Raw genomic sequence first — 14,615 nt, forward strand, 5'->3', positions numbered from 1 at the left:
TATAAAACACAAGGTTAAAAGTGCGAGTACCATAGTCCATTTAATGCATAAAACAAGCCAAGACCCACCCAGTTGAGAGCTGAGCCAAGTTTAACATTCGCACAGCTTGAGGGAAAAACTGTAAGCCAGTCTGGTTTTGCCGCAATGAATGCTCCTGAAGTGTTTGCCAAATCGCAGAAAGGCAAAAAGTCCTTGGTTGGGGTGTGTTCTGTCCTTTAAGATTCCCTGGGCCACCTTTAGAATTCTCTCTCAAATGCTGTTAACATCTGGTACGGCAATGCCAATGATATTCTGAGAGGTTTTTATCACCTGCTGCAGGGCCTTGTGATCCCTCACTGTACAACTGCCATACCAGACTGTGGTAGTTAGTCAGAATGCTCTATTGTTGCTGTGTAGAAGTTTATGATGATGCGACATGGGAATGTAGTTTTCTTGAGTTTCCTTAAAAAGTAAGGGTGCTGCTGGGCTTTCTTTACCAGGGCAGTGGTGTGAACAGCCCAAGTCAGATCTTCACTGATGTGCATTCCAAGAAATGTCTAATTATGCACTTGGCTCAGATATATGATGCCATATACACACACACACACACACACACGCACACTGACCTGTCACCACTCTGGATGGAAGTTTCTGCCAGTTGAGTTTCTTCATGCGGTGGGTAGGGAAGCGGTAGGCCGAGCTGCATGCTGCAGGGCTGTGGTATGCCCCACCCAGACCTTGGACAACATGGGCTATGATGACATCACTTCCTCCTGGAGGGGGAGGCGGAGGAGGAGGTGGTCCCATCATATCAGGTAGATGGGTAGAAGGGGGTTGTCCTCCCATGCCAAGGAGAGGAGGAGGGGGGGGAGGGGGAGGAGCTGGTTCTCTCATATTAGGAAGGGGAGGGGGAGGGGGGGGAGGAGGAGCTGGTTCTCTCATACCACGGAGAGGAGGGGGAGGGGGAGGAGGAAGAGGAGCTGGTTCTCTCATACCAGGGAGAGGAGGAGGAAGAGCTGGTTCTCTCATACCCGGGAGAGGAGGTGGGGGAGGGGGAGAAGTGCATGGAGGAGGAAGAGGTGGGGCTGCTGACGAGGTTTTGGTCATGGCTTCTGATTGGTCCGCAGAGTTGTCTGTCAGTTGCGTCTGAACAGCCTTGTCAGTGGTTCTGACTCTGTGACTGGCTGAACCTGAATGGACCTTGGAGGGGAGGAGCCTCTCCATTAGACGCTCAGCCAAGTCTTCCTGAGCTAAAACACACACACACAAACACACAATCAAATATGCATGCACAAATATGTGCACAAATACACGTGCACACACAAACACAAAGTAAAACAACACATCCACATTGTGTTTAAACTCAGGTGCTTCAAGTAACAGATCAGATTCCTATCTAAACAAACAATCTTTTTGCTCCTTTCTACCAGTGTGAATCTATATCAAGGAAATCCAGGTCATGAACACTTTTATTCTGGTTTGAATCCCCTCCTCCCCTCGGGTGAACAAGGTGGCAACTGGTGATAAAGAGCAAACAGATGTGATTGGCTGGCGTGAATATCATTTGGAAAAAAAAATTGTGAATGACTGCAATCTTCACAACATTTGTTATTCATAAATACACATTCAATGCTTGAAATTCAAGGTAAAGGTGTATTTTTCTTGAATATAATCAAGATTTAGAAATACATTTCTGGATTTATTTTCTTCAGATAAAAATTGAATGGGATTTGTTTGTATCAAGGAAAACAGATTTGTGGTGTACTGTACTTGATTGTAAGACATGATGGATATGTATAAATCATATTCTCTCAGTCTGTTTCATTTTCAAAACAAATCTGGTGCCAGAGAAAGTTATCAGTTGTCCTTGACTTCATCTAGAGTAAATCTGACCGTAATGTTCAGACTAAAAGGTGACAAACTGTTATGGATTTTGGGCAAACAACAAAAGGCATTTGCGCACCAAGTTCAGATTTTTGGTATGGATTTCTTTAAATCTGTCACTAATATGTCAGACAACTTTAAAACGTTCTGTGTGCTTACTGACGAATGTTAAAAAAACGCATAAAATCATAACTGTTCTGAAAACATTTATGATGGATGGAAAAATTTCCAGAGTTTGTGTGTCAACATAGTGAACAAACACTGAGGTTTTATTTTTATAGCTTGCAAAATTTTCAGTTGAACAATTTGGATGTGTCCAAAGGAGTTGAATCAAGTGCAACTGGACTTGGTATATATCCGTGAAGACGTTTCGCCTCTCATCCAATAGGTTTCCTCAGTTCGTACCTTTCTGACTAGACCAAGCTAGTCTGACTGGCTGGTGATGAGACTCAGAATTTATCCTCTTTGGAGTCGTTGTCAGAGCTATAGATGTCCATGGCTCTTTGTGTTCTGATGTTTACCAACGCCCGTCGCAAACAGAGCCATAGATATGAGTGACTCTTTTGTGTACCGATGTTTGGCCACGCCCGTCGCCATCGGAGCTATTGATTTGCATTTGTTTAGCAGCGACGGTCGTTGGGGGTGTTAGTTTCCACTTCATTATTCAGTGGTCATGAGAGTCGTTGGAGCCGTTAGTGAGCGACTGTTGTTTTTGGGGGCTAGGCTTCTTGAGTCTCCTGGGTAGAGATGAAAGGACGGCATTGTAAGTGGCAGATAGGTGGTGTCGCAGACCTCCTCCTCTATTGAGAGATGGTTTTTCCAGTTTCGCATAGATGGCTTCCTTCACCCCTCTTTCAAACCATCTATCTTCTCTGTCCAAAATGTGTACGTTGCTGTCCTCGAAGGAGTGTGTCTTCTCCTTTAGGTGTAGATAGACTGCTGAGTCTTGTCCTGAGGAGTTTGGCCTTCTGTGTTGGGCCATCCGTTTGTGTAGTGGTTGTTTGGTTTCTCCTATGTATAGGTCAGTGCAATCCTCATTGCATTGTACAGCATACACCAGATTGCTTTTCCGGGTGTGTGGTACACGGTCTTTGGGATGAACCAGTCTTTGTCAGAGTGTGATGCTGGGTTTGAAGTATACTGGGATGCGGTGTTTGTTGAAAATTCTCCTGAGTTTCTCGGAGACCCCAGAAACATACGCGATGACTATGCTCTTCCTTCTGTTCCTTTTCTCCTCGTCGCTCACCTGGTTGGTCTTTTTGGAACGTTCTGCGGTTTTCACAAAGGTCCAACTGGGGTCAAACATCGGTACACAAAAGAGACACTCATATCTATGGCTCTGTTAGCAACGGGCGTTGGTAAACATCGGAACACAAAGAGCCATGGACATCTATAGCGCTGACAATGACTCCAAAGAGGATAAATACTGAGTCTCATCACCAGCCAGTCATACTAGCTTGGTCTAGTCAAAAAGGCACGAACTGAGGAAGCCTCTTGGATGAGAGGAAAAAACGTCTTCACGGATATATACCAAGTCCAGCTGCACTTGATTCAACTCCTTTGGATAACCATGACCTGGATGAATGAGAACATTCACAGACAATTTGGACGTGGTGGAAGGTTTAATACTGAAATGAAATGAAGAGCCTTCAGGAGAGACTTACAGTCCTGGACCACCAGACAGGCTCGGTCAGCCAGAGCCTCCAGAGCCTCCCACACATCTCCTCTGTCTGGAGACACCAACAGCAGAGCCTGAAGGATGGACAGCAAGTGACCAGAGGATGGACTACTGCTCACCTGCACCAGAGAAAGAGGGAAAGACAGACAGAGGAAACACAGAGAGAGAGAGAGAGAGAGAGAGAGAGAGAGGAAAGGGAGAGAAAGGAGTCATTTGCAGTACAGCTGTAAGTGATGAGTTTGAGAAAGTGATTAATGGAACAAAAAGGTTATGGCAAAAAATTACTGATATTGTTTTGAAAGGTATACTTGTTCACAAAACTAATAAAGGAAAGATAGTAGTAAAGTTTGATGATAGATGATCGAGAAGTGAGAGAGAACGAACGAATGATGATGATGATGATGATAGAGAAGTGACAGAGAGACTGATGATGATGGAGAAGAGATATATAGAAGGATGATTAAGGATTGAGAAGTGATAGAGATAGAATGACGATGGATAATAGAAAAGTGATAGAGAAAGAAGGGTGATTTTGAAAAAGAACTGATAGAGATAGAATGACGATGATGACAAAGCTAGAATGGTGTTGCTTGATAGAGAAGTGATAGAGACAGAATGATGGATGATAGATAAGTGAAAGAAAGAATGATGATGATATAGAAGTGACAAAGATAGAATAATGATGGATGATAGAGAAGACAGATACGTATAGAAGGATGATGAATGATTGAGAAGTGATGAGAGACTGATAATGGATAATAGAGAAGTGATAGAATGGTTATGATGAAAAGAAGTGATAGAGATAGAATGAGATAGAGATATAATGATGATGATGGTGATGATGATGATAGAGAACTGATGGGAGATAGAATGATGTGTTACGGCCCCAGTGCCGTGTGTTGCAATTACCCTCTTGTAGACAAACCTAGGGTTTCTTTTTATGTTTTTACCAATTATTGTTACGTTCCCCATTAAAGGTCCAGGGGATGAGGGGAAGTAACAAAGAAAATAAAAGTGTCCCGGGGGAATAAGAAAGGTGGGAGGTGGAAGCAGGTGTAAAAACAAATAGATTTATTGACAAAAACTAACCCTATATATACTACCCAGGCTTAGATAACAAAACAAACTCAGATCAGACCAAAACGAAAGGAACAACACTAACATAGGTTTCACCCTCCTTCTCAAGGAGTATAGAGTACTGACACAAGAGCTTGCTCTCTGGTTGACAACAATGGCCCACTGGCCATCTCTCTCTCACTCCCTGGCTGCCAACAATGGCCCACTGGCACTGTTGTGTGTCTCTCTCCAAGGGTAGAGGCTAGTTCCCATCGATGCAGAGAACGGAAATGGAGTAGAGAACGGTCAACTGAGGAGGTGTGAAATGCCTCTACCATGCCTCCAGACGCCCCGCGTAGCATCCAGGCGCTAGGATTCTAGGAAGACCCACCCCTACTCTGCGTCTTAGCTAACTTTAACCCTAACCTCGCCCTAACCCTAACCTTAACATACCCAAACAACGGCGGCAACGAGTACTTGCACATGCTCAGTTGACCATTCTCTGCATCGATGGGAACTAGCCTCTACCCTCTCCAAGGTATATACCCAGCTGATGAGGAATTGGGGTCACCTGGGCTCAATCAGCAGTTCCACAGGAGGCGGGGCATTACCTGGAGAGGGAAAATTAGACACGCGGCACTAGGGCCGTAACAGATGATATAGACAAGTGACAGAGAGATTGAATGGTGATGATGAAAGAAGTGCTAGAATGATGATGATGATAGATTTAAGAATGGTGATGATTGATAGGGAATTGATAGAAAGATAGAATAATGATGAATGATAGAGAACAGAAAGAGAAATAGAATGGTGAAGGATGATAGAGAAGTGATAGAGATAGAATGTGATGGATGATAGAGACATGATAGAGAGATAGAATGTGACATGATAGAGAAGTGATAGAGAGACAGAATGATGATAGATGATAGAGAAGTGATAGAGACAGAATGTGATGGATGATAGAGACGTGATAGAGAGAGAATGTGAGATGATAGAGAAGTGATAGAGAGAATGATGACAGATGATAGAGAAGTGATAGAGACAGAATGATGACGGATGATAGAGAAGTGACAGATAGAATGTGATAGATGATAGAGAATGTGACGGATGATAGAGAAGTGATAGAGACAGAATGTGATGGCTGATAGAGACATGATAGGGAGATAGAATGTGACAGATGATAGAGAAGTGATAGACAGAATGATGACGGATGATAGAGAAGTGACAGAGATAAAATGTAATAAATGATAAGAGAATGCAACAGATGATAGAGAAGTGATAGAGATAGAATGATGATGGATGATAGAGAAGTGAGAGATAGAATGATGATGGATGATAGAGAACTGATAGAAATAGAATGTGATGGATGATAGAGAAGTGATAAAGAGATAGAACGTGATAGATGCTAAAGAAGTGATAGAGATTGAATGATGAATGATAAAGAGAGAAATAGAATGTTGAAGGATGATAGCAAAGTGATAGATGGAATGTAATGGACGATAGAGAAGTGATAGCGATAGAATGTGACAGATGACAGAGATGTGATAGAGAGATAGAATTGATGATGATGATGATAGAGAAGTGACAGATAGAATGATGATGATCATAAGGATGATAGAGAGATGGAACGGTGATGATTGATAGCGAAGTGATAGAGAGATAGAATGATGATGATGGGGTACCCTGATAGCCAAATGGTTACGGTGCATGCCACATAACCACAACATCCCTGGTTCGATTCTGGTCAGTGACCTTTGTTGCATGTCGTACTCATCTCTCTCTCCCCTCAATTCCTGTCTGCCAGTTCACTATCCTCTATCCAATAAAAGAAAAAATGCCAAAATAAAAGAATGATGATGATGATGATGATAGAGAAGTGACAGAGATAGAATAATGATGGATAGAGAAGAGATAGAGAGATAGAATGGTGATGATGAAAAAGAAAGGTTAGCGATATAGAATGATGATGATAGAAAGGTGATAGAGATAGAATGGTAAAGTATGATAGAAAAGTGATAGAGATGATGATGATGATGATAGAGAAGTGATAGGGAGATAGAATGATGATGATAGAGAGGTGATAGAGATAATTGTGAAGGGTGATAGAAAAGTGACAGAATTTTGATGATGACAGAGAAGTGATAGAGAGATAGAATGATGATGACAGAGGTGATAGAGACAGAATGGTGAAGGATGATAGAAAAGTGATAGAATTATGATGATAGAGAAGTGATAGAGAGATAGAAAGGTGATAGAGACAGGATGAGGATGACGATTGAAAAGTCAGCAATAGAATGATGATAGAATGGGGACCAGAGGGTGTGCTTCAATTATCGGGGCATCACACTGCTCAGCCTCCCTGGGAAAGTCTACTCTAGGGTGCTGGAAAGGAGGCTCCAACCGATTGTCAAACCTTGGATCCAGGAGGAACAATGCAGATTTCATCCTGGCAGTGGAACAATGGACCGACTCTTTACTCTTGCTGAAGTGCTGAGGGAGGCATGGGAGTTTGACCAGCCAGTCTACATGTGTTTTGTGGACTCGAAGAAGGCTTACGACCATGTACCCCGGGGCACTCTGTGGGGGTACTGTGGGAGTATGGGGTACCGGGGCAGTTGCTACAAGCCATCCGGTCCTTGTATAACCAAAGTGAGAGCTGTGTCTGCATTCTCAGCACAAAGTCAAACACGTTTTCGGTGGGTGTTGGACTCCACCAAGGTTGTCTCTTGTCTCCGATTCTGTTTGTGATATTCATGGACAGGATCTCAAGGCGCAGCCAAGGTGAGGAGTGTCCATTTTGGGAACCTCAGAACTGACTTTGCTCTTCGCAAATGATGTGGTTTTGTTGGCTTCATCAGAACGCGACCTCCAGCAAGACTGAGGCGGTTTGCAACTGAGTGTGAAATGGCCGGGATGAGAGTCAGCACCTCCAAGTCTGAGGCCATGGTTCTCTACTGGAAAATGGTGGATTGCTCCCTCCAGGTTAGGGATGAGTTGTTGCCTCAAGTGAAGGAGTTCAAGTATCTCAGGGTCTTGTTCACGAGTGAGGGTAGGATGGAGTGGGAGACTGACAGGCAGATTAGTGCAGCATCAGCAGTAAGATGTAGCAGCGGATGTTGTACCAGACCGTTGTGGTGAAGAGGGAGCTGAGCCAGAAGGCAAAGCTCTCAATTTACCAGTCAATTTTTTTTCCAACTCTCACCTATGGCCATGAGCCTTGGGTAGTGACCGAAAGGGTGAGATCGTGGATACAAGTGACTGAAATGAGTTTCCTCCGTACAGTGTCTAGGCTCAGCCTTAGCGATAGGGTGAGGAGCTCAGACATCCGGGGAGAGCTCGGAGTAGAGCTGCTGCTCCCTGGTGTTGAAAGGAGCCAGTTGAGGTGGTTCGGGCATCTGATTAGGATGCCTCCTGAGCGCCTTCCTTTGGAGGTTTTCCAGGCACGTCCAACTGGGGGGTGACCCTGGTGTAGACCCAGACTCGCTGGAGGGACTTCATGTCCAGTCTGGCCCAAGGACAAGCTGGAGGGCATTACTGGGGAGAGGGATGTCTGGATTGCCCTACTTAGCTTGTTGCCACCGCGACCTGACCCCAGAGAAGTGGCTGATGATGAGATGAGATAGAATAATGATGATGATGGTGATGATAGTGAAGTTATGGGGGGGGGGGGCATCTGAGTAGCGTAGCAGTCTATTCAGCTGCCTACCAACATGGGGATCTCCGGTTCGAATCCCCTTGTTATCTCCAGCTTGGTCGGCCATCTCTACAGACACAATTGGCCGTGTCTGCGGGTGGGAAGCCGGATGTGGGCATGTGTCCTGGTCATTGCACTAGCACCTCCTCTGGTCGTTCAGGGCACCTGTTCAGGGGGAAGGGGAAACTGGGGGGAATAGCTTGATCCTCCCATGCGCTACGTCTCCTTGACGAAACTCCTCACTGTCAGGTGAAAAGAGGCAGCTGGTGACTCCACATGTATGGGAGGAGACATGCGGTAGTCTGCAGTTCTCCCCGGATTAGCAGAGGGGGTGGAGCAGCAACCGGGATGGCTCAGAAGAGTGGGGTAATTGGCCGGGTACAACTGGGGAGAAAAAGGGGGGAAATCTCATCCCCAAAAATAAGTGATGGAGAGATAGAATGATGATGAATGACAGAGAAGTGATGGAGAGATAGAATGGTGAAGGATGATAAAAAAAGTGAGAGATAGAATGATGATTATGATAAGGAAGTGATAGATTATATGTTGATGGATGATAGACAGGTGACAGAGAGACAGGATGATGATGACAGAGAAGTGACAGATAGATAGATAGATAGATAGATAGATAGATAGATAGATAGATAGATAGATATTGATTATAGAGAAATGATACAGGCCCTAAGTCACTAGCCAGACTCTTCTCTTCTGTTGTTCCCCGGTGGTGGAACGAGTTACCAAACTCCATTCGATCTGCTGAGTTCCTCTTCATCTTTAAGAAGAAGCTAAAGACCCAAATTTTTCTCCAACACCTCCACACCTAATGGTATTAATAAAAATACACAAAAATCGCTTCTATACACCCTATGCACTGCCTTTGTGCTCTGCCTGTTGACACGTATGTCCTATCAGACTTGAACCTAGTTTTTTTACACTTACTTGCGTTGTTGCCTCCTGACTAGATCCTTGTTGGGTTGTATTAACTCTCAGATGTATGTCGCTTTGAATAAAAGCATGTGCTAAATGAAACTGTAACATTGTATAGCGATAGAATGATGATGCTGATGATGCTGATAGAGATAGAATGATGATAATAAAGAAGTGATAGACATAGAATGATGATGATGATGATGATGATGCTGATGATGACAGAGACAGAATGCTGATGACGATGATAAAGAAGTGCTAAAGACATAGAATGATGATGTTGATAGATATAGAATGATGACAATAATGATGATAAAGAAGTGCTAGACATAGAATGATGATGATGACGATGCTGACAGAGATAGAATGATGATGATAGTGATGATGATAAAGAAGTGATAAAGACATAGAATGATAATGATGACGACGCTTATGATGAAAGATATAAAATGATGATGATAAAGAAGTGATAGACATAGAATGATGACAGATAGAATGATGATGATGATGATAATGATAAAGAAGTGCTAAAGACATAGAATGATGATGATGACGATGCTGATGATGACAGAGATAGAATGATGATGATAGTGATGATGATAAAGACATAGAATGATAATGATGACAGATAGAATGATGATGATGATGATGATAAAGAAGTGCTAAAGACATAGAATGATGATGATGATGACGCTGAAGATGAAAGATATAGAATGATGATGATAAAGACATAAAATGATGGTGTTGATAGATATAGGATGATGATGATAAAGAAGTGCTAAAGACATAGAATGATGATGATGATGATGATGCTGAAGATGAAAGATATAGAATGATGATGATAAAGAAGTGATAAAGACATAGAATGATGATGTTGATAGATGTAGAATGATGACAATAATGATGATAAGAAGTGATAAAGACAAAGAACAATGATGATGACGATGCTGATGATGACAGAGATAGAATGATGATGATAGTGATGATGATAAAGAAGTGATAAAGACATAGAATGATGATGATGACAACGCTGATGAGAGATATAGAATGATGATAGTAATGATGATAAAGAAGTGATAAAGACATAGAATGATGACGACGACGCTGATGATGAAAGATATAGAATGATGATGATAGTGATGATGACAGATATAGAATGATGATAGTGATGATGATAAAGAAGTGATAAAGACATAGAATGATGATGATGACGACGCTGATGATGAAAGATATAGATTGATGATAGCGATGATAAAAAAGTGATAAAGACATAGAATGATGATGATGACGACACTGATGATGACAGATATACGTAGAATGATGATGATAGTGATGATGATAAAGAAGTGATAAAGACAGAATGATGATGATGACAATGCTGATGGTGACAGAGATAGAATGATGATGATAATGATGAGGATAAAGAAGTGATAAAGACATAGAATGATGATGATAGAGATAGAATGATGATAGTGATGATAAAGAAGTGATAAAGACAGAATGATGATGATGATGACAATGCTGATGATGACAGAGATAGAATGATGATGATGATAAAAATGTGATGGACATAGAATAACGATGATGATGATGCTGACAGAGATAGAATGATGATTATAGTGATGATGATAAAGAAGTGACAAAGACATAAAATGATGATGATGATTATGCTGATGATGACAGAGATAGAATGATGATGATGATAATGATGATTATAAAGAAGTGATAAAGACAGAATGATGATGATAGAGATAGAATGATGATAGTGATGATAAAGAAATGATAAAGTCATAGAATGATGATGATGATGCTGAATATGACAGAGATAGAATGATGATGATGATAATGATGATAAAGAAGTGATAAAGACAGAATGATGATGATGATAGAGATAGAATGATGACGATAACGATGATGATAAAGAAGTAATAGAGACATAGAATGATGATGATAATGAGGTGATAGAGACAGAATGATGATGAATGAGCGAAGAAAGAGTCTACCCTTGTGAGGAGGGAAGTGAAGATGTCCTGATGATTGTTCATGTCAATTCCTCCGTAAAGTCTCTCCATCTCCTCCTCATCCTCGCCCATGGAGTCCTCAAATGCTTCACACTGGATGTTCAGATCCTCATCCTCAGTCTCTCTGAGAGCATGCATGCGCGCGCGCACGCACGCACACACACACACACACACACACACACACAAACAATTCATATAAGATTTCATAGAACTCATGTGGTCCACTCTTTGATTGTCAGCTGTAATGTGTACCTGAGTCTTGGCAGCAGATCCAGCAGTTGGAGGCCTACAGAACAGAACCTGATCTCAATTATGACCATTATTATGATTATTATTACTATTACCATTGTTGTTATTAGTAGACATTCCTACCTATGAACTCCTTGCGTAGCTTGTCCCTCTTCCTGAGGTCATCCACTCCGATAACGAGGACGTTGACCATGCTCATCAGAGTCGTCATGTAGGGCAGGTTGTCTGTGTTCTGCAGTTCATTCATTATCACACTGAAGCGGTACCGCTGCTTCTTCAGACTCTGGCAAAGGAAAGAGAGAGGCTGATGTCAGCCGGAATCCCCACATAACCACATGTCCTGCTGAAACGTCTCTGAGCACAGTGAATCGGTGAAGGGGTTTTAACGTCACTGTGACCTAACAGCATCATTTCTGTGGTCTGTGCTGTGAAGAACTGCAGGCGCTGTGATGTAAAAGCTTGCAGCCAACAGAAACAAAGAGAAGAAGACATCAGAAATCAGGACAAAAAAATGGAGGAACGTTTGATTTTGGAGATCTTTTGATTTCCCTGACCTTTATGACAAAATATTTAAATGATAAAGAGACACCAGGAGGAGAGAGATTACCTTGATATATGTAGTTGTCTAACTGAATAGGCAGATGAATTTGAAAATGCTAATTAGTGAACTTTGACAAAGATTAATTTCATTCGCCTCTACAATGTGATAATAGACTACATTTCATTTATAATGAAATTAATGCTAATAATGTATTAATGGTGTGTTACTGGTGTGTTTTAACGGTGTGTGAAGGCTCACAGCACTGACTGTATTGTGTCTGAACGCCTGATGGGTCGCGCTGGTTAAAAACGGGCAGGGCAAAACCTCACCAGCGTTTTCCATCTGCAGTACTTCAGATGGACACAAGATGGCATTCTTAAATTAGCGGAGAGCATACAAACCTGGACTAGATGACTTGGCAAGGATTTTCTGAAAATCAAGGGACAGTTAACTTCATGTCCATTAGTGATTGAATGCATCCCATAATATATCTCTTCTGATCTGAAACTGTGGGTCTGTCTACAGTCCGTCATCTGTTTACTCAAAGTAATGTGTGTGTGTGTGTGTGTGTGTGTGTGTGTGTGTCACACGGGGGTTTGGTGGGTAGACACCTTGTAGTGCTCCAGGGCATCCAGGGCAAGGTGGTGGCCACGTGGGTCGAAGAGGCTGAGAGCAGCCAGCAGTTCAAACACCTGCCTTTTCACCATGGTGTTGGATGTGTCCAGAGCTGCTGGCAGGACGAGGGGAAAAGACAGTTCTGACGGACGGTCGCGATAAACACACATTTACACACGTGTGCAGTTTACAAGCAGATGCTTAAAAAAGGCCTTTTTTAACCTCTTCCAACATGCTGTTATGCACAAGCAGTATGTTGCATTTACTGTTATAGGGTGTTATATTCAAAGTAAAGCACAAGAAACTAATATCAGGCTTTTCTAAAGGCTCTTATCCAAAGAACCTTACGGCGCCATTTTAACAGGAACCCCAAACCTTGTGACAGGGTTCTGACATAGCCGTGGTTTTCCAGGATGAAGTGAAGGCCAGTGAAGGAGTTCATGATGGCGCGGACACACGCCACGCAGGTCAGCTGCAGGAGGGCATCAGCAATGCGAGCACAGCCCCGACCAGACAGCCGGTCCAGGGCCTCCATCAGCAGGTCTAGACCCTTCATCTCCAGGAACTGGACCATCCAGGCCTGGTTGCTACTCTCCAGACGGTGACGCAGCCCAGAATAGTTAACCACCGTGGGCACCTGGAGGGAGAACAGCAGGAGCGAATAATAACCAAACAACAAACCTTCTCTCTCTCTTTTTTGTTTGTTTCTTTTTTTAGGCATGGAACTTTATTTATCAGTCTCTCTGCAATGGTCTGCCTGGTAAAAGTACACTGGAGTTTGGAAGCGGCTTGTAAACTAAATGTAAGAAACATTTGTACAGACTGAAGTCAACTGGTATGCTCACACAGCTAACCAGATGCGGAAGTCTTTATGGGAATCAATGAACTGAAATCAATAAACGCTTAATAAAGCTTCAACCTGTTGAATATCTATGGCTACAACCCAAATGGTGAGAAGAGTTGAGGCTCTACGTACAAATATGTCATCAAAAAACAAGAGATGTGTCGGTGCTTTTCTGAGACACTGCAGATCGATCCTTCTGCTTGAGTCAGTCCAGAGGCCCGACCAGCAGGGGGCAGAAGAGATACCTGCAGCAGTGTGATGCAGAGCTCCGGGTCTGCATTCTCCAGGTTGGCCTCCAGCTGAGCGTCAGGTTCATGACCCGGGCTGCCGGTCACATGATCCTTCACAGCACCCCACTTGCTCTTAGCGGCCATAGTGACTCAGAGACAAGAACCTGAAGCAGAAAGAAAGAAACTATCTCTGAGACAGACTCAATCTGGATCAGACCGGATCAGGAACATTCCCAACCAACACAGCACTCTGCATAAGGTACAAGAAACAGAGAGACAGTCAGACCGAGAGAGAGTGAGGCAGGGATACAGATACAGAGAGCAAGAGACAGACCAGACCAAGAGGGAGACAGACAGACAGACACAGACAGACAGACCGACCAACCGACCGACCGAGAGAGAGGCAGGAAGAGATAGACACAGACAGAAAAAAGCACTCTATACAACCATCATTTTCATTATTTCTAGATGAAGTACAACAACAAATATAATATTAAATCAAATTTCAAGCATTCAGGAAAAATATGGGCGCCTTTACTGGAAATTCGCTACCGCACTTTGAGTGGCTGTTGCAGCTAGAAAAGCGCTATAAAAGTGCAACTTGGTTGATTGAATTCAGATTTACCACTTTACTAAAACAGCAAACTAAAAACCAGTAAGAAATTAGCAAACCAGCAAGCTAACCAGCAGTAAGCATAACATTAGCCTACTAACTACCTTGCGACTACTGGAGAAAATGTTGGGAGGCGGTCAATAAAAAAACAAAAACCAAAAGGAAAGACACACCTACTCTAGATGAAGAAGCTCTGTAAGGAAAGACGCGTCTTAACATGGAGAGCGGATGATAAAGGTAGCGTCAACCGACGTCTTGACAGTTGGAAATGTACAGACTTCGAC

The 14,615-nt window shown here is 42.8% G+C and overlaps 1 protein-coding gene across 1 annotated transcript in view; it reads right to left on the minus strand.

Annotated features, from left to right (window-relative positions):
• LOC130124904 (inverted formin-2-like) overlaps positions 1-13,877 on the minus strand; it is a 51,869-nt gene extending 37,992 nt beyond the window's left edge. Inside the window, exons 1-8 of the mRNA XM_056294249.1 lie at positions 13,734-13,877; positions 13,020-13,281; positions 12,641-12,756; positions 11,612-11,771; positions 11,492-11,525; positions 11,222-11,363; positions 3,528-3,660; positions 606-1,229 (exon numbers count right to left, since the gene is read on the minus strand). Of these exons, the coding sequence (XP_056150224.1) occupies positions 606-1,229; positions 3,528-3,660; positions 11,222-11,363; positions 11,492-11,525; positions 11,612-11,771; positions 12,641-12,756; positions 13,020-13,281; positions 13,734-13,862 (1,600 nt within the window). The 5' untranslated portion in view covers positions 13,863-13,877. The remainder of the gene's footprint in view (positions 1-605; positions 1,230-3,527; positions 3,661-11,221; positions 11,364-11,491; positions 11,526-11,611; positions 11,772-12,640; positions 12,757-13,019; positions 13,282-13,733) is intronic.
• Positions 13,878-14,615: the final 738 nt, after the last annotated feature.

The sequence above is a fragment of the Lampris incognitus genome, chromosome 15 (genome assembly GCF_029633865.1).
Source record: "Lampris incognitus isolate fLamInc1 chromosome 15, fLamInc1.hap2, whole genome shotgun sequence".
NCBI lineage: Eukaryota > Metazoa > Chordata > Actinopteri > Lampriformes > Lampridae > Lampris > Lampris incognitus.